At 39.9% G+C, this 25276-nt stretch overlaps 1 protein-coding gene across 4 annotated transcripts in view; it reads right to left on the bottom strand.

The window, feature by feature from the left end:
- Positions 1 to 22096, bottom strand: part of ctnna1 (catenin (cadherin-associated protein), alpha 1) — a 102012-nt gene extending 79916 nt beyond the window's left edge. The window contains exons 1-6 of one of the 4 annotated variants that reach the window (XM_061788672.1): positions 22001 to 22096; positions 20681 to 20795; positions 16756 to 16951; positions 7641 to 7807; positions 4923 to 5042; positions 424 to 693 (exon numbers count right to left, since the gene is read on the bottom strand). In XM_061788672.1, the coding sequence (XP_061644656.1) occupies positions 424 to 693; positions 4923 to 5042; positions 7641 to 7807; positions 16756 to 16951; positions 20681 to 20785 (858 nt within the window). In that variant the 5' untranslated portion in view covers positions 20786 to 20795; positions 22001 to 22096. Of the gene's footprint in view, positions 1 to 423; positions 694 to 4922; positions 5043 to 7640; positions 7808 to 16755; positions 16952 to 20680; positions 20796 to 21818 lie in introns of all 4 variants that reach the window. The other 3 variants (XM_061788673.1, XM_061788674.1, XM_061788676.1) reach the window with 3 other exon arrangements.
- Positions 22097 to 25276: the final 3180 nt, after the last annotated feature.

Here is a 25276-nt window from a genome sequence, read left to right as displayed (position 1 = left end):
AATTGGGGTTTGTATTTTGTAATCAAAATAATGTCTGCTAATGGATTAATTAGCAGCATTTACTACCCCATGCAACATTATGATTAGCTGTTAGGGGTTCTTTTTGACATTCAATATACTGACTATTATGAATAAGATGCAGATTCCAAATGGTGTCAACCTTAGCTTAGAACTTAACTTTGTCATTTACAGTGTGCCTGTCACATGGTATCGCTTTCTGCACAAATACCTAAAGAACATTTCCCACTACACAGACATTCAATCTTGACAGTCAAATTTTTTACCTCAATCAAAAGTTTGGGTTTGTTTACAATTTAGTGAGAAACATTCATATAAACAAAGTAGTGCCCTATCATAACATATAAGCCAAATCCACAAAGTCACAAGTGAACAGGCTGTCATTCTGCAACCACTTGTACTTACGTCGAAATTGTTGAGCGCATATGCAAGCTCTCCACCACCTGCTGTTTGACTGAGTGCAGAGTCTTCTGTGGCAGTGGCCTGAGCGGCATTGGAGATGCCTGAAACTGCATGCTGCAGTTGCTTGTAGATCAGGTCACGGTTAGCCTTGTAGGCAGCAACATCAGGGTGCTGCAAGCAAGCGCGGGATGCTGTGTACAGCATAGGGATGTTCTTCTGGAGAACACCACGAGCAGCAGCCATTTGGTCCTTATGTTGGGCATCCTTTAACTCCTAAATGAAAGCATTAAAAGTAACAGATGACATGGAAGGACATGGTTAGAAGTACTGGGATACACTGGTAATTTACTTGAACTAGACCCTAAACAGGCCTGTCATGTCCTTACATTCAGTTTGTTCTGGGTGACCTAGATTTCTGTACGCCATAGTAAGAACAGTCATAATCAGGCCTAGAACTGTGCGATAAAACAATATAGTAGTGTAATATAAAAATGTCTATCATACAATAAACCCCTCTGTCCTTTATATTGTTCTTTTTTTTTTTTTTTTTTTTTTTTTTAAATTGTCCCTTTGCCGCTACTCAGGCAATCCTGTAATTTCTTTTCCATCGCTGAGTAATATGCTCACGCAAAGCTGGAGGGGACCCCAATGCCCCGCTTGCGGACTGTGTAGAAACCCGAAGGTCCACTGGCAGCCTAGCCCGTCATAGCATGGGCTGCCCAAGCCATGGGGAGAGGAGCTGGGGCTGCAACACATGTTCTGAGTTAGATGATCAATGTGCCCTGCAATGGACTATGTAGAACACAACCATGTTGAAAACTTGTGCTATCTTGGCTAGGAATCCCTGGAAGAGGAGATGAAGCACATGGTGTTTTGTTGCTTTTGTGAAAAACTAAATCTTTTGAGGCTCATACTAGGCTGTTTCTCTGCAAGGTTTTAAATACATGTGACTAGACATCAATAGACAGAATACACATTTATTAGTTATGCGCAAAGAGCAGATTTCACTATTATAGTGACTTGATCGAGTGCAAAGTGCCACAAAGCAATTCTGATTTGAGCCTTCAGTTTTCTACAACCTAAAAGTATCCAACCCATCCATCCATTTTCTGTATCGCTTATCTTCACTAGAGTCGCGGGCGTGCTGGAGCCTATCCCAGCTATCTTTTGGCAAAAGGCGGTGTATACCCTGAAATGGTCGCCAACCAACCGCAGGGCAAATATAAACAAACAACCATTCGCACTCATATTCACACCTACGGGCAATTTAGAGTCTTCAATCGACCTACCACGCATGTTTTTTGGGATGTGGGAGGAAACCGGAGAACCCGGCGAAAACCCACGCAGGGACTTGGAGAACATGCAAACTCCACACAGGCGGGGCGGGGATTTGAACCCCAGTCCTCAGAACTGTGAGGCAGATGTGCTAACCAGTCACCCACCGTGCCCCCCTAAAAGTATCCTTTACAATAGATTTAAAAACATTTTTACGGTAGTTAAAGCGCTTGTGTTGTGTGAAAGCTTGGGGTTCTCTGCAGCCGCTAATTTAATTGAAAATGTACATCATTACACGTATGAACCAAGAAGAGGCCGTAATACAGTCCCACGTGGTGTAAACAAAAAATCCTTGTTGCTAACGCTGAAACGCCAATTCCGATCTTAAAATGGGCAATTTCACCAAATGTTACCCAATTACCAGAATCCTCAACAACATTGGAAAGTATTTTTAAATCCTTTTCAGAAAATATACATAGCTAAAGACACGAATTTGTGGAACTATTAAAGTACTGCCCAAAACAACGTTTAGAAAAATTGCTACACAAATCTCAGTAATTGCGATTGAAAAATAATTGTATAGCAATAATTACTATTCAAAAAATTCTGACCCTGTACAGAGCTGTCACCCTACCCATTTATCTGAATTTCCATATTTTTAAAATTTTGTTAAGATCATTACCACGGGACAGTTAATGCAGTATATTATGTAATAGGGTAAAAAGAATTCTGCAAAACTGGGGTAAACTGGAACACTTAAAAATATAAGCATAAGACAATACAAGGGCATCTCAAATATCTTCCCTGTTCAATGATAGCCAAGGTTTTTCCAACATGCGCAACTCACAAAAAACTGCGACCTTGTCTATCCCCTCAAAGTATTGGAATGGCAAGGTCAATTCCTTTGTTTTTGTTGTATACTGAAGACATTTGGGTTTCAGATCAAAAGATGAAATATAAGACAAGTTCAGAATACCAGCTTTTATTTCATGGTAATTGCATCTAGATGTTTTAAACCACTCAGGACAAAGCACCATTTGTTTGAAGCCACCCACTTTTCAAGTGAGCAAAAGTATTGGAACAGACACAGTAACGAAAAGTGAATAACATTTAATATTTTATTTTCATAACCAGAAGGCGCTCTTTCAACCGCCAAAAAGACTGCAACTTTCTACCACCATGTCTTACAGTCGCCGCCAAGGTTTTCCAACATGCGCAAGTCTCAAAAAACTACGACCTTGTCTATCTAGAGTCCCCTCCAAAAGTATTGGAACGGCAAGGTCAATTCCTTTGTTTTTGTTGTATACTGAAGACATTTGGGTTTTCGATCAAAAGATGAATATGAGACAAAAATTCACAATTTCAGCTTTTATTTCATGGTATTTATATCTAGATGTGTTAATTCAAGACAGACCACCTTTTGTTTGAAGCCACCCACTTTGAAGTTAGCAAAAGTATTGGAACAGACAAATTCAAGTGAATAACAATATTGTGTGGCATAACCCTTACTTGCAATAACTGCATCAAGCCTGCAACCCATTGACTTCAGACTGTTGCATTCTTCATTTGAAATGCTTTTCCAGGTCTTTACTGCAGCCTCTTTCAGTTCTTGCTCGTTTCTGGGGGTTTCTCCCTTCGGTCTATTTTTCAGGAGGTAAAATGCATGCTCTATTGGGTTAAGGTCCGGTGATTGACTTGGCCAGTCTAAGACCTTCTAATTTTTACCCTTGAAGTCCTATTGTTGTGTTGACAGTGTGTTTTGGGTCATTGTATTGTTGCACGATGAAGTTTCTCCCGATTAGTTTGGATGCGGCGGCACGGTGCACTACTGGTTAGAGCGTCTGCCCCACAGTTCTGAGGACCGGGGTTCAATCCCCGGCCCCGCCTGTGTGGAGTTTGCATGTTCTCCCCGTGCCTCTGTGGGTTTTCTCCGGGCACTCCGGTTTCCTCCCACAAAAACATGCATGGTAGGTTAATTGACAACTCTAAATAGCCCGTAGGTGTGAATGTGAGTGCAAATGGTTGTTTGTTTATATGTGCCCTGCGACTGGCTGGCAACCATTTCAGGGTGTACCCCGCCTCCTGCCCGATGATACCTGGCATAGGCTCCAGCACGCCCGCGATCCTAGTGAGGAGAAGCGGCTCAGAAAATGGATGGCTGGATAGTTTGGATGCATGTTTCTGTAAATTACCAGATAAAATGGTTTTGTAGACTTCAGAATTCATTCTCCTGCTCCCATCATGTGTTACATGATCAATAAAGAGTAGTGAGCCCGTTCCAGAATCAGCTATGCAAGCCCAAGCCTTGACATTACCTGCACCATGCTTCACAGATGAGCTTGTGTGTTTTGGATCATAAGCAGATCCTTTCTTTCGCCATACTTTGGCATTTCCATCACTTTGGTAGAGGTTAATCTAGGTCTCATCAGTCCATAAAACTTTGTTCCAAAACATTTGTGGCTCATCTCTGTACTTCTTTGCAAAATCTAAATTTGGCCTTCCGATTCTTTTTGCTGATGTGTGGTTTGCATCTTGTGGTATGGCCTCTATATTTCTTTTCTCGAAGTCTTCTTCGAACAGTGTATTGTGATACCATCACCCCTGTGGAGGTTGACAGTGATGGCACTGACTGTTGTCTTTGGGTGTTTCTTCACAGTGTTCACAATTTTTCTGCCATCAACTGATCTTGACACCCTTGGCAGACCTGTTCAATGTCTTTTGCTCAGTACACCAGCAGTTTTTCTTTTTCAGCACATTCCAAATTGTTGAATTGGCTATGCCCAATGTTTGTGCAATAGCGCTGATCGATTTTCCTTCTCTCAGCTTCAAAATGGTTTTGTTTTCCTCCCATAGACAGCGCTCTTGTCTTCATGTTTGCTTAACAGCAAATGCAGTTTTCACAGGTGAAACCCAAAGCCAAAAAAAGCACTAATATTTAAGCAATCAACCTAAAAGGCAACAGCTCAGCAACTAGAAACACCCATCAGTCACATTACAATACTTTTGCTCAGTTGAAAAGTGGCTGAGTTCAAACAAATGGTGCTCTGTCCTGAGTTGTTTAACACGCCGAGATTTAATTACCATTAAATAAAAACTGGAATTCTGAACTTTTGTCTCATATTCATCTTTTAATCTGAAACCCAAACATCTTCAGTAAACAAAAAGGAATTGACCTTGCAGTTCCAATACTTTTGGAAGGGACTGTACATAATCTGACTGTACTGTACCTGCTGTCTCTTTGCTGCCATGATGTTCAGCTTGTCCACCTCTGGCTTCAAGGCCTTATATTGGATACCCAGATCCTGTTCTGTTCCTGCATTACGTACTTTCACAAGACTGTCCTCCACCTGAGTTTGACAGAAACAATACTTAAAGTTCTTACAATATTACTACAAAGTCAGTCATTTGTTCTTTAGATACCAATACAAGGGTACATGGCTTGTGTAAAAATATATGGGTCTTTGAATCGCCTACCCACAAATTAAGCAAAACAAAAAAATTTGGTAAGTTGTCCAATTCTAAAAATACTTTTAACTCCTAAAACGGTCTTAGATTTTTGTCAGACATTCATAACGCATACCAGGTGGTATTTGTGTTTGCATCATGTGCCACACCCATGTCTCTAATTGCCAAGTTAATTTGGTGTTGTAGTGTTGAAGGCCCACCATCATCCGTTAATTAGTGCGTTTATTGTCTTTATGGATATTGGGTTTTTGCATGAGACTGAACCGCATCCCCAAACATCTGATTTAAAAAAAATAAATACTTTTTTTTTTTAAAAAAAGCTTACAATAATAGAACAACTGTACTGTAAATCTTGATCCATGAGGTATTTTGACCGGAGCATGTCATATATATTGTATTAAGATAACTGGGGAGTATTTTTTATGTATCAAGAAATTCCATGTTTGTTTAAATGAAAAAGAAAAATTTGCTATAATTTCACATGTGAACATTGATGGTACTTGTGTAGAAATGTCAACTTAAAAGAAATATTGCAAGCAAGAATGCATAGGCTTTCTACAACAGTAATCTATACCTTTTGACCCATTTGCTAAGCGTGTGAATTACTGAGAGAAAATACAAACGTCGTAAGATTCCTGAGCCAATAAATTGTTCTAATACACTAATTAGTTTCAAAAAGTAAATTTCAATGGACCAAAAGCTTGACATTTTCCTCTTAATGTGATTTGAGGTATAAACGACACCTCAAGAGATACAACTGCAGTAATCATTTATGTCCACATAACAGATACAATGGGAGGAAAAAGTACATGAACCATTAGGAATTTCTAAAATTGAGAAAATTGGTCAGAAAATGTAGTCTGATGTTCATCTAAATCACAAGAATAAAAAAAAACAGCCTGCTTAAAACTAATAGCACACAAATATGTTTCATATTTTTATAGAAAATATGTCAATATTCACAGGACAGGGAGGAAGAAAATAAGCGAACCATTGGATTTAATTACTGGTTGAGCCTCTATTGGTAGCAGTAACCTCAACCGAACATTTCCTGTAGTTGCAGATCAGACATGCACAACAATCAGGGTGAATTCTGGACCACTCCTCTATACAAAACTGTTGCAGTTCAAAATTCCTAGATGTTCGCGTGAATAGGTTTCGAGGTCATGCTACAGCATCTCAATCGGGTTGAGGTTACGACTTTGACCAAGCCACTCCAGAATAGACTTTACGCCGATCTGATCGGTATCGGCCGATAATTAGCATTTTATACTGATCGGGTTTCATGTCATAATTCGCCGATCCGATCAATGACGTCATCGATCGGCTACGCACAAGACATTTAACTCCGCGTCGCCATTGCGTATGAATCCAAAAGCTAGTTTAGTTTTAGCCTTGTCACGTGTCTTGTGGTGCAGTACTATAACTATCTGGCGGCCAATATTTCAATCTTATCAGTTAAAAACACCTCATCGGTGTGGGACTATTTTCCGATGTCTCAGACAAACAACACGTAAGTTATTTGCGGTCTGTGCGCAACTGAAGTACGTTGTCGGGAACGTCATCTAAATTCTTCAACACAAATTTGATCGGCCACCAGAAGAATGTACACAAGGAGAAGCATGCTGCGGTCAAGCAACGCAGCGTGGAAAAAAAAAAAATAATAATTTAAAAAGGGAAAGCCAAACGGACGCAAACTCTGGACAACACCAGTCCATAGGCGGAAGTGAGGAAGTTAGAGTAAGCATCTCATTAACAGTAATTTAATTGCAAAAAAATAATTTAATTACAGTAAGTTAGCACCCATTATTTCTGTCATGTTGTAATGTTGATCTGACCTAAACTTATGTCAGTGGCCAATACTTGAATGCTCCCTAGAGGTCATTGATGTTTTAACTTATGTCTAAAATGCTACAGAAAAATTTTGAGCTGGGATGGGCTCCAGCATGCCCGCGACCCTACTGACGATAAGCAGTACAGAAAATGGATGGATGAATTGCTGGATACAGTACACAAGTATATACAATAAATGAACAAGTCATGTAAATGGACACATTGCTCCATCTTGTGATCAGATGGGCGATTGGTTATTAGTTTTTATAAACTTGCTGATCGGTGATGGGCCCCAAAAATCCTGATCGTGTAAAGTCTACTCCAGAATGTATTTTTTTTTTCTTCTGAAGGCATTCTGTTGTTGACTTGCTTGTGTTTTGGATCACTATTCTGTTGCAACATCCACCATCTTGTCATTTAGATGTAGATCAGACCACATTTATCAGATCATTAACGCAGAAATTTAAGAAATTCCAAAGGGTTCACATAGTTTTTTCTCCAACGGTATACCCAAAATAGAGTATAAAATGAGACAAATCTGGATGCTTTTTTGCTGACAGGGCATTTCATTAAACTGGCTTTCATATGTCCTCCACACTCGATAAAAGGTTGAAAAGGGAAATTGTAAGTCATTGAGTCTCTCTTACCAATTTAAGCTGGAGCAAAAGTTTGTAGACGTCAGACATGTCTGCCAGAACCAACAGATGTGTGACTGCCGACAAGAGGGCTCTGGCAGCACGAACCATATTGCCCCTCTTAACAGAAGAGCAGGGGTCCTCAGCAAATTCTCCAGAAGCCTGCCTCATTGAATCACCTGGGAATGTAAAATATCTGTGAGTATGTCTACTCTGGTAAAATTTTAATTAAACTTGCCTTGGCAATTGTAAAGCTTATATATGGTATAGATACACTGGGTAAGGAAAGTATTCAGACCCCCTTAAATGTTTCACTCTTTGTTATACTGCAGCCATTTGCTAAAACCATTTAAGTTCATTTCCCCCCTCATTAAATATACACACAGCACCCCATATAGACAGAAAAAAACAGAATTGTTGACATTTTTGCAGATTTATTAAAAAATAAAAAAATAAATATTACACAGCCATAAGTATTCAGACCCTTTGCTCAGTGTTTCGTAGAAGTACCCTTTTGAGCTAATACAGCCGTGAGTCTTTCTGGGAATAATGCAACAAGTTTTTCACTCCTGGATTTGCAGAGCTCTGCCAGTCCTCTTTGCAGATCCTCTCCAGTTCTGTCAGGTTGGATGGTGAACATTGGTGGACAGCAATTTTCAGGTCTCTCCAGAGATGCTCAATTGGGTTGAAGCCAGGGATCTGGCAGGGCCATTCAAAAACAGTTGTTTTGAAGCCACTCCGTTATTTTAGCTGTGTGCTTTGGGTCATCGTCTTGTCATTTAGGAGTCGTTCGTTTTTTTTTTGTTTTTTTTTGCAAACTCCATGCAGGCTTTCATGTGTCATGCACTGAGGAGAGGCTTCTGTCGGGCCACTCTGCCATAAAGCCCCAACTGGTGGACGGTTGCATTGATGGTTGACTTTCTATAACTTTCTCCCTCTCCCGACTGCATCTCTGGAGCTCAACCACAGTGATCTTTGGGTTCTTCTTTACCCCTCTCACCAAGGTTCTTCTCCCCCAATTGCTCAGTTTGGCCGGACGGCCAGCTCTAGGAAGGGTTATGATCATCCCAAACGTCTCCCATTTCAGAATTATGGAGGCCACTGTGCTCTTGGGAACCTTAAGTGCACCAGAAACTTTTTTGTAACCTTGGCCAGATCTGTGCCTTGCCACAATTCTCTCTCTTAGCTCTTCAGGCAGTTCCTTTGACATCATGATTCTCATTTGCTCCGACATGCGCTGTGAGCTGTAAGGTCTTATATAGACAGGTGTGTGGCTTTCCTAATCAACTCCAATCAGTATAATAAAACACAGCTGGACTCCAATGAATGTGTAGAACCATCTCAATGATGATCAGAAGAAATGGACAGCACCATAGTTAAATATACGAGTGTCACAGCAAAGGGTCTGAATACCTATGGCTGTGTGATATTTCAATTTTTCTTTAATAAATCTGCAAAAACAAAAAATTCAACAATTCTGTTTTTTTCTGTCAATATGGGGTGCTGTATGTACATTGATTTCAGCAAATGACTGCAATGTACAGAGTGAAAAATTTACAGCAGTCTGAATATTTTCCGTACCCACTGTATATCAACATACCATCTTGAGACAGTAATAGAATTGAATCTACATCAAAGAAAGTCAGACTTGGTAACAGACTGTGGAATCAACATTTTACATGTAAATGGTACAGGGACATTTGTATTAAGTTTGTCTTTTTCTTTTCACATTGAAAGAGTCACCATATTGTTTGGTATTTTTTTATACAATAGGGAATAGCTTGAAACATTCCATCTTGGACACCATTCTTTCTATATTTCTATTACAATTTCCAAGTGCATAATGCAGGTCAAAGCCCCAACACAAGGCCTGCAATCTTGTTTGTCCAGCACCATGATTTGTCCAACATTGCCTACACGGTTGACTGAGCACATATTGATTTTGTGGGCTCACATTATAAACATCAGTACATCTGTCAATAGGTTACGTTAATCGGGGAACATGCAAATTCAAAAGGATGTATGTACAGTGCCAACAAAAAGTATTTGCCCCCGTTCTCAAATTCTTATATTTTTGCATCGTGAAAAAGTATTGGCCCCCTTCTTAAATTCTTACATTTTTGCAGTTTCCCCACTTTAAGATCAACCAGCCATCCATTTTCTTTACCGCTTATCCTCACTAGTGGCGCGGGCTTGCTGGAGCCTATTCAAGCTATCTTCGGGCGGGAGGAGAGGTACACCCTTAACTGGTCGCCAGCCAATCCCATGGCACATAGAAACAACCAACCATTCGCACTCACATTTACACCTATGGGCAATTTAGAGTCTTCAATCAACCTACCATGCACGTTTTTGGGATGTGGGAGGAAACCGGAGTGCCCGTAGAAAACCCACCCAGTCACGGGGAGAACATGCAAACTCTACACAGGTGGGGCAGAGATTTGATCCCCGGTCCCCAGAACTGTGAGGCAGATGTGCTAGGAAGATGTGCTAACCAGTCGTCCACCATGCCAGCCCCTTTAAGATCAAACAAATGTAAATAGACAAATCTAACCAAAGTGAACATAAAATGCTATTTTTAAAAAGGTGACTTCATTCATTAAGGAAAAGATTTTTTTTCAAAATTACCCGCCGAGGTGTGGAAAAAGTAATTACCCTCTTATTACATTGTGAATTAATTGTGGCTAATACAATTTCTGGTTAATTTTTAGCCATCACACCCAAGCCTGATTACCTCCAGACCATTTCTAAAGCTTTAGTGTTCCAGGGAACCAAAGGGAGAGCCATTATACTCACATACAAACAACATGGAACAGTGGTGAACCTTCAGAGGAGTGGCCGGCCTACAAAGATTACCGCAGGAGAACAACAATGACTCATCCAAGAGGCCACAACAGAACTCAACCTTTAAAGAACTGCAGGCCTCCCTTGCCTCAGTTAAGGTCAGCGTTCATGACACAACAATAAGGAAGTGACTGGGGAAAAATAGGCACTCCCAAATACAATACGCACCCCAAAATTAACCTCAAAATACTGGAAAACCCTTCTACCCATGTATAATGCATTTTTACAATGCGCATATAATGCGCATTATGCACAAGAAATTACAGTAATATTAGAATAAAAGTGTACACCTTTCTCAACCTTTTGGTTGGCCGTGGCATATTGGAATAAAAGTGTAAAGCTCTTTCATAACCTCTAGATCGCGGCATACATTTATAAAATGGCAACGTTTTTTCCCATTTACTCCCTATACCGATGTATAATGACCACTATTGACTTTTGAGAATTGTTTTTTTGGGGGGTGGGGGGGGTGCGAATGTGCATTATGCACAAGAAATTACGGTAACCTTAGTTTTTTTTTTCCCTGAATAAATGAAATCATTTAAAACAGCATTTTAAGTTAACGGGTTATATTTGTCGGATATTTACATTTGTTCGATGATTTTAAGTTAAATTTTCTCCAAAATGGACAGTGCGCCTTGTGTGCACAGAGTTCCAACATCTATAAATGTTTTTTGATGAGCGCTGTGTCTTGCACTGAGGAGAGGCTTCCGCCGGGCCACTCTGCCATAAAGGCCCGACTGGTGGAGGGCTGCAGTGATGGTTGACTTTCTAGAACTTTCTCCCATCTCCCGACTGCATCTCTGGAGCTCAGCCCCCTTAAACATTTAAGGGGGTCTGAAAACTTTCCGTACCCACTGTAAATTTTAAAAGAATGTACTACAATTGAAGAACAAATTTAAATATGAAAATCCTGAAATATAACAGCCACTGATTAACTTAAACATAAGCATTTCAATAGGTAAGTAAAAATGAATAAATTATAAAACCATTAAAAATAATCAGTAAATAAAAGGACATTTTACTTTTAGAGTGCAAAATAAACTTCAGTTGTTGATTTTTTTTTTTACTGTCACTATATAGTGGGCACATTTTTATCCACATGCGGCAATACACTTAAACTTCTTGATGCAACTGGGGTTTAGTTTTATTGACAATTGTAGTTCCTGCTGTGTACGTCTTTGCCTCTGAGGGGCAGTGTGATATAAGCAATGAGATACACACTCGCAGTAACAAAGTAGAAGTCACGATCAAATATTGTTATTACAATGAATATGCCAGAGAGTATTGCTATATTGCTTGTTTGTATGTGGTTATATAGAGTTTGTGTACCAATATTGATTTTGAGAAATAAGTGCAGCGATTTCATTAGCTCGTCAGTGGTGTTTTTCATTCATTATGTGTTAGCTTTGAACTACTGATTTTTGTGAACAAAAACAAAACAAAAAAAATGCTGTGATTTATTTGAACATTCAATAGGTGTAATTATTTTGTTATGCGAGTTTAGTGTTACATTGAACTTAAACCGGAGTGTCAATGAATGACTAAGCAAGCACCATTCATTCTTACTCCTTGCTACTTGTTAGCACCTAAGCAACCTGTTGTTCTGATCACGTGGGCTCTGCATGCCGTCCGGGCACTGCTGGATACAATTGCTGCAGCGGAGCATGGAATGGACTGCTTGTATAAGACTGGTAAATTCAGAGATTTTAGAATCCAGTCTGATCCGATACTCGTTTTTTTGCCGACCAGACCAATTTCCAATCTCAAAGATCAGATTGGGACACCCCTGATATATGTTGACGTTCGGTTGCCAGCGTAATGTGGTAGAGAAGAATTACGGCCATTGGGCAGTCGGTCAGTGTAGGTGAGCGTTATGGGCTAGGTGTGTCCCCCAATGTCAGCACGAGTCAGCCGTCGCCAGGCAGTTAACTGAATCAAAACGTACAATATAATGTTTCAACCTCACAAGGCGCTGAACTTACTAAAGTCACGCATAACTGCAAGGGGGAATGCCATTTTTTGCCAGACCAAGTATATTGGCTGATTAATTATTGAATTGTTTTGAAGTGAGGAGGACCACTTCTTTCCAGAGTTCAACCAGTTGATGCGCATGATCAACACACAGCTTCAAGAACAGCAATCGCACTTTCACGGTTCCCTGTGAACCAAATAAATAAGGTTATTTCCAGGTAGTAGATGGCTATCACTTCTACGCTAATAAACCTCTGTTACTAGAATGTTCACCTGTGGCCTATTAAAATGTGCATCACTCACTAAGCCTCAATAACAGTAAGGCAAGTAAGACAGTGAAGGGCAAGACACATAAGGATATTAAAGGACCAAAAAAAACACATGCAGTTATGGTGTGGCTTCAACATGGGAGTAAAGTCCTGCTTAACCTTTAGTCAAATATGAATTAAAGTCTAGTGGGGGGGGGGGGGGGGGGGGGACACACACACATTCATTTAAACTTTAAATCTCGGGGGGATGGGAGAATAGCCCCTGAAACAAGCACATCTAACGTGCACACCCATCCTTGATAATGTCATCAATGTTTTCTTACATTCTAACAGCTGGCAATGTCACAGCTGGGTGGAAAAGGTTACATAAATCCAAGGGATGAAGGGGATGTTGGCTCTCTCAAATAGTCACGTTATCAGTCCAGTCACGCTCCACTGAGCAGCATAGCGTAGCTGACAGCCAGCACAAGGCACCAGCACAGTGCTCGCATTCCAGCCCTGTGACAGCTTACTGCAACTACAGTAACAACACTGGGAAGTGGATGTCACACAGGCTATCTAACCAAGTATTGAGAGGATCGGTAAAACAGTTTAACTCTCTCTGCATCTTGAGGAACAAAGACACACTAGAACAGCCATCACCTCAAACGGATATAATAGTTGTAATAAAATCAGAGTTCTAAATGTCTGGGAGTATTTAAAAACAGCTACCAGATAACCGGAGTAAATGCATACAATAATCGGAACTTGTTAAAAACACATTTGTCACATTTGTGTGGTGCACTCCCATTTTATGCTAAGCATAAAATGAAAAACAAACCCAGCAAAAAGGCAGTCATTTCTTAAAATAAACTTAATATCACCAATAACATCTGCTTGCTTTCTTTAGTCTTTACATCGCTACTTACTAAGAACTTAATGTTCTCATCTCAACAGGAACACCCCCCCAAAAAAAAATAAAAAATAAAAAATAAAAAAAAAAGCACATTTTTAATCAGGCTTGCTCACAGTGGATAACATTTATGTGAAAATTTTAAAAGTAGAAAATTACCGCAACATTGCCATAAAAATTGCACGTTTTTTTTTCTAAACCGGTAATTTAGGAGGGAAATCCTTTTTAAATTCCACCAAGATGGCAGCACCACTTGTCACGTTACTAGTACACGCACCTTAAGCTTCACTACATTATTCCTATCCACCACGACATTGTTGATAAAAACTATGCCCCAGATAAATAAGTTCAAAAGTGTATTGCACATGGAGAAAGCAAATGCTGTTCCCACCTTATACTGATAGAAAGAAAAACTGGTGAACTTGTACTTAACTTGAATTGTTATTTTGCACTTTTAAAGTACAATTTGTAGTTGATCTATTGAGGGTATTTTTTCATGATCAATTTTATTTTTAATTATTCAATAATAGAATATGCTTTTATGTTTAAGTTAAACAGTGATTATGTTGCAATGTAAATATACCAACCCTTTCCAAAAAAAAATTAATATCATGGAAAATCTTATTTCCATAATTCCATTAAAAAAGTGAAATTTTCATAGATTGATTCAGGGCCCACAATTTAAACAATTTCAAGTATTTATTAGTTTATTTTTACATAATTTGGGCTTCCAACTCATAAAACCCATGAAATGGGGAAGACTACAGACTTGACAACTGTCCAGAAGACCATTGATACTCTCCATAGGATGGGTAAGCCACAAATTTTCATAGCTAAGTTTCGGCAGCAAGAGAGATGACAGTGGGCTTCAGCGGATTATCAAACAGAAGATTCAAGAATCTAGCAGCTATCCAGAAAGAATGGAATGAGGCGGGAGTCACAGCTTCAAAAACCACCACATTGAGACGTATCTGGGAGATGGGTTACAACTGTCAGGTTCCTCAGGTCAAGCCACTTCTGAGTCTGAGCCAACGTAGGAAGCATCTCTACTGGGCCAAGGAGAAGTAGGACGGGACTGTTGGCCAGCTGTCCGAGGTCCTCTTTTCCGATGAAAGTAAAATGTGCCTTTCATTCGGGAATCAAGAACAGAACCCAAGCTGCTTGAGGACCAGTATGAAATATCCAGTCAGTCATGATTTGGGGTGCAATCTCCAGTCCAAGTGTTGGTAAACTCTGCTTTCTTAAAGCCAAGGTTACCGCAACGGTCTACCAGAATGTTTTAGAGGACTTGATTTCTTCTTTTGAAGCTCTGTATGGAGATGCAGATTTCAACTTCCAGGAGGACTTGGCCCCTGCCCATACCACCAGAAGCACCAAAACCTGGTTTGATGCCCATGCCATCACAGTGCTTGACTGGCCAGTCAACTCGCCGGAACTAAACCCCATTGAGAATCAATGGGGTATTATTAAGAGGAAAATGTGGCATCATCAGTAATCTAACGCATCACTTTTTATATTAGTCAAGATTACAGTTACTTTGATTTATTTGCCAATAGTTACTTTTTTGTTCACGAGAACCAGAGCTTAATATGCTTTTGAATAATAATATGCTATTTATGCTGAGGCAACAGATATTCATCATTAAAAAGCTACAGTGCTTGGGAACATGAGGAAAGTCAATAACCAAGACACTTGATTCAGTGACGGTGCATGTCATAAGTCTAGACCAATTTTCAGTCTTTGTTTTAGTAATGACTAATAAAACAGACAAAACACTATATTCTTAACTATCCATATCTAAAATGCACGCAACGACTAACTACAATATCGAAAAAAGGCAAAATATTTATAAACGGAGCCGTCTGGGGCAATGACGTCACGTGACGTGTTGCACATTTTCCGCACAATCAACTCACATGTACCCAAGGAGCAAGCGGTGCAAACACAATAGACGCTGACAACTCTGACAAGTGGCACGGTGACCGAGCGTTTGCCTCACAGTTCTGAGGACCGGGGGTCAATCCCCGGCCCCACCTGTGTGGAGTTTGCATGTTCTCCCCGGTTTTCTCCGGGCACTCCGGTTTCCTCCCACGTCCCAAAAACATGCATAGTAGGTTAATTGATAACTCTAAATTGTCCGTAGGTGTGAATGTGAGTGCGGGTGGTTGTTTGTTTGTATGTGCCCTGCAATTGGCTGGCAACCAGTTCAGGATGTACCCCGCCTCCTGCCCGATGATAGCTGGGATAGGCTCCAGCACGCCCGCGACCCTAGTGAGGAGAAGCGGCTCAGAAAATGGAAGGATGGACTCTGACAAGGGATTGGCATACTTAAACTGGAAATACAGTCACTACTTCGAGTTTCTCTAAAGAGGACAATACTAAGGTTCGTTGTGCATGCACACACACACACACACACACACACACACACACAGTTGTCTTCATGGACCCCCACACAATCGGCAGGGTTGTTACAGTCTGTGTCTATCTATCAGTTTAGAGTCTTTAAAGAAGTGTACTGAGAATGGTGTGCTTGTTTATATTTAGGGGGCTATTTGGCATCTCAAGTCTGCTATAAGTTGCTCATTTAATGTGGCTTCAACTACACTCATATTTAAGTTATTTGATTCTGTAACTTGTGTGGCGTACAATACCAAGTCATGTGTACGAATCAGCTAATGCTTTTTTTGTACTGTGGATAAGGGATATTCCTGCCACTTGACAGCTGCTGAAAGTAACTAAAAAGTTACTGTTTACAAACTTTGTTACTTTTGAAATCAAGTAATCGGTAAAGTAACTAAGTTACTTTTGAACTCAAGTAATCAGTCAAGTAACTGAGTTACGTTTTCAAGGTAACTGTGGCAACACTGGTCATAAATATGCAATATGACTAGATCCAATTGCAAAAGACGTGCCCTCCAGTGCCTATGTGGCGGCCCCATATTGAATGTGGGGCATTGACGTGGCGACCTTGTGTTGATGCTTATATCCATTGTAGGGCTGCACACTATTTTGTTTGAGCATCATCAGCGTAATAAAACATGGAGACAATCCACATTTGCGACAGAAAAAGAGCTGTTAACTGAAATGCTTTTGAAGTAGTGACCTCATGACTGCAAACAGACTGTGTCATCAAATATTTCCAATATACCTTGCTTGCGTACATCATCTACTGCAGCAGTCAGCTCATCCTTAAGAAACTGACTCTCCTTTGCTATCTTCTCTCCTTTTTCCAGAAAGTTCTGGGTGGCAGTCTCCACTGAAGCAGCCAGGACATGAGCCTTCTTGGAACGTCCCTTCTTTTTGTTCGATGGGCCTTTGTTACTTGAGTTTACCAGAGTGGTGACCTACGGAGGTATATAACAAGGTAAGATAAGAAATTAATTTGATAACTACAACAGAAGTCTTCGAACCATCTTTACCATTTGTATTCAATTCAAATAATAAATAGGGGTGTAACGATTCATTCATTATATCGATGGATCGGTTTATATTCCTACAATCCAATTGGATAGCTCAGCTAGATAGCCTTCCATTCGTAAATACATCGATTTAAATCGTTTTAAAATGTAATAAATCTTTTATATCAATAGGAAAGAACGCATTGGCCTGGGGCAAAGCAGACTTTATAATGAATGCATGTGTGGTTTTTAGCTCTTTTAATGAAGACGTTACAATTAAGTTTTTCTGTCTATGACGTCGAAAGGGATCATGGGAGTATCAAACAGTGTAGTTTTTTTCTGGCGCTATTCAGTGGGCCGGTCTGAGAAACAAACCACATCAAACAGAGCATGAAATATCATGGCGCATTGAGCAGAGCGCTAAACTAGTCGAATGTCCTGCGAAGCTTAAATCAGAAATATGGACGCACATTGGTTTTGCACCAATCAAAAACAATCAAGGTTAAAACATGACGGACATTTAAAAAACTGTTTGCTGACCACGGTCATCGACAAGTCTGGGAATAAAAGTATTATGAGAACTTGAAGCCAATAAGTTAATGTACAATCACCGGGATCCAAGAAGAACGAGGCAATCAATTCATGAGACATTTTAACCAGGTTTACAGCATGACAGGTACAAATTTTCATCTGACATATTGCAGTATAACAACAATATAACACCACAAGCTACTAAGAGTTTTATTGTATGTACAAAATTAATTTGACCTGAAACCTTTACAAGAAACAAACGGAATTTAGGAAATTTCACCTGCACTGTCCAGTATCCAGGTATTTATTTCACAGCCACATTGTTTGAATTTTTGGCTAAAACATTATTGAATAGATTTCAATCCACTAAATCGTTTTGGTTCGTATCGTTCTAAATGAACCAATATCTTCCTTGAATCGAATCTGCAACCACTAATTAATATATAATGCAACCTCTGAAAGCGAATGCCCCTAAAAGTCACACAATATGGAATTCAACCCAAAATGTTGCAGACAACTTCAGAATCACCGTCTTTCACCACGGACCTACACAAGCATTAGATTTTGTGTTTCAAATTTTCTTTTGCCTTCTTGCAATATTTGCTTAAAATGTACATGTGTCCATACGTCACATTACAGAGGTAACTGCTGCTTCCCCAGGATCAAATGCTCTGTCTTTAATCTAAGGGGCACTTAGTTTGTCTTCCGCACTCGCTCTGCTCCCCATAGTTGCTAAAAGCAAACAGCCGGTCACCAAGCTAGGTGGAAGGAGACTGTCAATCCAATCCACTGGTTTTCAATCGAACAAAAGTCAGCCTTGCCATTGGGCCACCAGTACAGTGGCTATATACATAATCTAAACACCCATTTCAATCAATTTTGGAGTGATTATGTCCATCCGTCCATTTTCTGAGCCGCTTCTCCTCACTAGGGTCGCGGGCGTGCTGGAGCCTATCCCAGCTGTCATCGGGCAGGAGGCAGGGTACACCCTGAACTGGTTGCCAGCCAATCACAGGGCACATAGGAACAAACAACCATTCGCACTCACAGTCATGCCTACGGGCAATTTAGAGTCTCCAATTCATGCATGTTTTTGGGATGTGGGAGGAAACCGGAGTGCCCGGAGAAAACCCACGCAGGCACGGGGAGAACATGCAAACTCCACACAGGCGGGGCCGGGGATTGAACCCGGGTCCTCAGAACTGTGAGGCTGACGCGCTTACCAGTTTACCGCCGTGCTCCACTTGATGATGTCTGTTATCCATAGCATATTCGACGCCTATGAAATTCTTTTGTACCCTTCCTCTGAACTGATACCTTTGATACTGTGGAAGCTCTCTGCAGACCATCTTGTGCTCTACAGTGTAACTACAAAAGTGTCAGAAAAAAGCCTACTGGAACATCTTATATTTATTTGGGGTTAAATCAGAGGCACTTTTAATGGTGGCAGATGTCTGCTTTCTACCACTTAATCCGTGTTTGAATGTGATTGGTTAATCCTGAACAATGGTTACTCTCTTTTACGTGGGTGTCCACACTGTGTTACCACATTTCTCTGTGTTTTTTTAGAATTCCCCAATTTTTTTAATTTAATCATACAGGCTATAGATCACAATAATGGTGGAAAAAAGTTCTGAAATGATTTATTACAGTCAAATTTTTCATGGCAAAATTTGAAAAGGTTTGTACAGAGATTTTATCATTTGTTTTTGGGGCAGAGTGAAGGTTACCTCACTAAAACGGCTTTTGCAAAAAAAGAGTGAATCAAATGTGACACCTGTGGGGTAGTTTGACAAAAGCATGTCAGAGATATGTTGTTAAGACATACACCAACTTTACACCGATTTTATTGGCCTGATCAGTGTCGGGCGATAATTTCCATTTTATGTTGATCGGCTTTGTCGTAATTCGCCGATTGATCGGCTCCGCAAAAGACATTTACTCCGCGTCGCCGTCGTGCGCAGTATATTTTAATCTAAAAGCTAGTTTATTTTTAGCCTTGTCACATGTCTTTTGACATAGTACTGTAAATATCTTACGGCCAATAAAAACATCGGCGGTGTGGGACAGACAACACATCTGAGACAGACAACACGTAATGCCCCGGATCAGACTACAAGAATAATTTGCTCTTTCACGATTGCACTATGCCAGACTACTGCAATAAAATCTTGTATTCCGATACCACCGCATCCCGTTTATTTACGATCATTGGGTTTTATGTTGTCGACTCAAATGCGACCGGATACACTCATTACTGTGGCGACGACAACAAGAGCGGATCACACCGACTGTATTATAAGGACTAAATGGGAAAAAAACGTGTGTTGGTGGTCACCGGTGCTCAGGACAGAAGAGGACGTTCATTTAAGGCATGTTCACATACTTTTGATACGATACGGCTCCCAAGCAGGCAACACAAACGTTATGTAGCCTACCAAGCTAGTGCTAGGACTAACGGTTGTACATAAACATGCCGCCGTTCTGTCGAATCATGCTCTTAAAAACCTTTGGTGTGGGTGAAGTAATTTAATTACCATAATTTAATTACCGTAAGTTCGCACCCATTATTTCTGTCATGTTGCAATGTTCGTTTGACTTGATTGATTACAATACACGATCTGACTAGAGCAGTGATTTCCAACCTTTATGGAGCCAAGGAACATATTTTACAATTGAAAAATCTCAAAGCACACCAACTAACAAAAATGTCACAAAAAGTGGACTGTATGTACTTCCTGCCATCTAACAGAAGGCCATTCATTTGTTCTGTCTGTCACTATAACTCACTGGCATGAATAGATTAACAAAGATACATTATTTATTGTAAATAATTTTTTTAAGCAATTAAGTACACAAGTATATACAGTAAATGAACAGGTCATTTAAATCGACACATTGCTCCATCGTGTGATCGGATCGGTGATTGGTTATCGTTTTTTTAAATTTGCTGATCGGCCCCCAAAATCCTGATCAGGTAAAGCCTAATAGGAACTGTTTTAAATTGTGGAAAAACATGAATGGCATGTTATAGGCATGTTCCTGGCCTGTATACTGGATTTGAAAATCCATTTCAGATCGCTTTTAACTATGTGGCCTTTCCCTTCGTTTGATAAACAAGACGCACACCGACGGCCTTATTACCTGTGTGACCAAGGGCTCCAGCAGTCTCTCCACTGCCAGAGTCCTGATCTCCAGACTTTTCGGGTCCCATTTGAAATTGATGTTGGCAGTGTTGATGCTTGTCATGTCTGGAAGACTAAAATGGGAAACAAGTCACATTATGGAACACAAAAATGAAACAGAATGTATACTCTACCATGAATCAAACTGTGTGTAAGTAAAAAAAATAATATATATATATATATATATATATATATATATATATTCAGTATGTTAACAAAAACTTTAGATTGTGAAGGGCTTATATGTCAACCCTCAAAAAATGTCCTTTGCAGTTTCAATGACTGCAGCTGCATTGATTTGGTTTCAGACAGAAAGGAGGGAAATTCTGGGAAGCCTTGGGGCAAAGTAACTGACATAAAAGCTGCTCACCTGTAGCATAAAATAAAATTTCACTACTAGACGCCTTTTAGGAAATGTGTATAAACACTATGTTATGTTATGCTATGTTATGTTATGCTATGTTATGTGGTTATGCTTAATTGTTACTTCTTGGGGGGTTGCTAACAATCTTTGTGGATAGTAACGGTTTATAAAAACAGTGACCTCAGTTTAAAAAAAATAATACAAATAAAAAATTAAACTTCACTCTTAACACTAGGCCTCAACAACACCATAAATGTTTCTGTTCAACGGTTTACCATGACTGAACTTGCACATTTTTTTAAAAATGGTGGAAAAACTTGCGTCATTTAGTGAGCAACGGGTGGGTCGAATAACAGTCAGCAATATGCTAACACTTAACTCATGTTGCACCTGTAGGGACATTTAAAATGAAAGCTAGCAGCACTCATTTTGAATCACTACGCTTGAATTAAAAGATGGGAATTAAGCGACTCGATGAAGATCGCACTTATAAATATTACAGGTCAGTCTGTCTTTGTTGCCCCTTCAACTTACCTGTTAGCCTACTTTGGCGACACCTTGCTAAAGCTAATGCTAGTAGACAAACAAACGCTACAGACAAAAGTTCCGTACCCTGCGTTATATATAAATGCCAGTTAAATGGTTATTAGATACTCTCCAACGGTCCGCATTCCAGCGTCTCAATTTCAACTTTATGATGTCAAGTAACTTCAAAGAATCAGTTTCAACTTACCGAAAACAATTCGTTCGGAAAGTTTCAAGATGGAGGAATGACAACGCTTCGCCACTAAAGTTTTCCTCCCTTTCGCGGAAACGACACTTTTTCTCACTCTCCTAACTCACTTCACAAGAAGAAATGTCCCTTAAAACACTGAAACAAGGAGAAGTTGAAAGAGACTCTCAGTTGACCGTTACCTTGAAAGTTTCGATAGAGCTGGTTTCGCTGTTGCGGATTTATTTCTTAACAATAGCCGAGACTGAAGGGGGGGGGGGGGGGGGTTGGGCGGTGACCGAGTTCCTGAACTTCCTGACAACTCGGCTGCAAACCCCGCAAATGACGACTTGTTTCGGGCGTGGCAGTAGCAGTGCTTGTCCTTATATGGAATAATTACTGCTTACGCGATTCCAGGCATTATCGTGTAGAAGGAAGTTAAAAGAAATTATTGATCGCCCAACACGGAAATTGAAGTGAATACACAACGGACACGTTCATAATGTGAAAAATCATTTGACAATTAGTTTTAAACAATTTCTTTCTTTTCCCTTTTTACATACGCTTGAAATAGTACTCTGTTTAGGTGGCAAAAGTTTTGATGTAAGCAAAATAGAAAAGGAACAAACGAACATTTCAGATCAAAGACCAAAGGGACATTTAAGATGGAACGTTTGCTCACCACATGGAATGGGATTACAGTATAGATAGTTGTGGAATAAATATTTTGGTAAAAGTAGAAATACGATTTCAAATACTTTACTTAAAAGTAGTAAAATGTAAACTAAGTGCAAACTCTGAAATGGAATTTAGTACAAAAGTAAAAATGAATTTTTACTGTCAATTATATACAATACAAATATTCACATTTTGAGAACGAAAAAAATAACATCTCTGCACACAAAATAGTTCCCCTCTTTTATTGACTTAAATGGTGCTCGTAGTGAGAAGGAAAATAAATTACTGTACACAGCTTTGCTGCAAGCTAAATTCGGACTGGATCAAAACAACATGACAAAAAAAATAAAGCTAAATTATACATCCATCCATTTTCTGAGTCGCTTCTCCTCACGAGGGTCGCGGGCGTGCTGGAGCCTATCCCAGCTATCATCAGGCAGGAGGCGGGGTACACTCTGAACTAGTTGCCAGCCAATCGCAGGGCACATACAAACAAACAACCATTCACACTCACATTCACACCTACGGGCAATTTAGAGTCTTCAATTAACCCACCCTTCATTTTTTTGGGATGTGGGAGGAAACCGGAGCAAAACCCCACACAGGCATGGGGAGAACAAGCAAACTCCACACAGGCGGGGCTGATGATTGAACCCCGGTCCTCAGAACTGTGAGGCAGACGCTCTAACCAGTCGTTCACCGTGCCGCCTAAAGCTAAATCCATCCATCCATCCATTTTCTGATCCGCTTCTCCTCACTAGGGTCGCGGGTGTGCTGGAGCCTATCCCAGCTATCATCGGGCAGGAGGCGGGGTACACCCTGAACTGGTTGCCAGCCAATCGCAGGGCACATACAAACAACCATTCTCACTCACATTCACACCTACGGGCAATTTAGAGTTTTCAATTCACCTACCATGCATGTTTTTGGGATGTGGGAGGAAACCGGAGTGCCCGGAGAAAACCCACACAGGCACGGGGAGAACATGCAAACTACACAGAGGCAGGGCCGGATTTGATCCCCGGTCCTCAGAACTGTGAGGCAGATGTGCTAACCTGTCGTGCACTGTGGCGCCACAACATAAACAAATTATCTTAAATTAGGGGAATATCTTGCATCTCCAAATCTGTTGCCATCTGCATTAATGCTCCCTGGTTTAATAAAATGGGATTGATGGATTTATCTATAAAATGTCACTGGAATTATATGTAATAATTTAAGTAGTGTAAATAGTGACTAACCTGACTCAGAGTAAAAAAAAATACTGTTAGCCTAAATCTACAACTATTTTTTGCCTGGTGATGACCAAACAGCATTTTGATTAATACATGCGATAAAGGCCTGAGACAAGGTGTGTCTGTTCTTACATTAACGTACTTACTAATCTGACAAATTCTAACATAATTTTACAATTACAGATGACTGTGAACTCTTTGATTTCATGTGCTCAAGTTGTGCATCAATTTATTACATTTCCAACTAAAAGCAGTAAATGTATATTAAAATATAAGTACATCTTTTAACTAACTGTCTTTTAAGTATCTGATCATGTTTTACAATGAAATATTTGTTGGTTTGTCAGCAAAGTCTTTGTTTTGTGCTTCAGAATAAATGCTCAAAAGCAACAGATGTTTTCCCAGAGGCAGCCATCTTGGTTTTTGGTCTTTGGTTTTTGGTCTTTGGTTTTTGGTCTTTGGTCTATGTATATATGACAACATAACTGGAACACTTACCACTCTGCTGTTGTAATTCTGAACTGAACATATGGCGAATGGGTTAGTCATATATAATGTACAGTTTAAGTGGGAACCCATTTCCATTTGATTTGACTGAGGTAAGCAATGTAAAAAAAAAAAAAAACTATTTCTTTTTCAGTGTCATAAATTCCACAACTGCGACTGATAGCGCTTGGACATTACATAAACGTGTCCTTGGATGTATTGTAGTGGACGGATGTGTGAAAGCTATAGATAGACTAGACTATCTCAAGAGGCTGGGTACCATTGCATCTCTCTTTCTCTTTTTTTCTCTCTTCCCCTCTCTCTCTTTCTCTCCCTCTCTCTCTCTCTCTCACACACACAGACAGACACACACTTTTTTTTATTATTGTGCATGTTCAGCCAATTCAAGACTTTTTTATTTGATTTGATTTGATTATGAGAGAGACAGAGAGAGTGTGAGAGAGAGAGAGAGAGAGAGAGAGAATTGCCACACAAAAAGAGGGCACAGCATTTGGCCATCAAAGCAAAAAGCCAAAATGGAAACATGTTTGTTGTGCAAGGAATGCTACTCAAAACACATTTTGTTGGCTGAGGTCATTGTTAATTAGGAAACTCCACTAGTGCTACAAAAATTTCAGTTCTGGAGCGAATATGTACATTACTCAATTCCCAAGGTATCTCATAGAAACAACTTTCTAAATATTATGTGCACGATAAAAAAAACATTTTTCCATTTCAAACTGTGTGAATGTGAGTGCGAACGGTTGTCCGTGTCTATTAGACTTTACACTGACCTGATCGGCTTGATCGGTATCGCCCGATAATTAGCATTTTATGATGATCGTCTGATCAGCTTTAATGTCATAATTCGCCGATCCGATCAATAACCCGCAAAAGACATTTACTCCGTATCGCCATTGTGTACAGTATATTTGAATCCAAAAGCTTGTTTATTTTTAGCCTGGTCACGTGTCTTTTGACGTGGTACTGTAAACATCTGAATAAAGTTATTTAAAAAAAGAAACATCTCGGCGGTGTGGAACAGACAACACGTAATGCCTAGATCAAACTACAAGACAA

This window comes from Phyllopteryx taeniolatus, chromosome 10 (genome assembly GCF_024500385.1).
Source record: "Phyllopteryx taeniolatus isolate TA_2022b chromosome 10, UOR_Ptae_1.2, whole genome shotgun sequence".
Lineage (NCBI taxonomy): Eukaryota > Metazoa > Chordata > Actinopteri > Syngnathiformes > Syngnathidae > Phyllopteryx > Phyllopteryx taeniolatus.
Note: the sequence above shows the minus strand (reverse complement) of the source record. Positions and strands in the feature narration are given on the sequence as shown.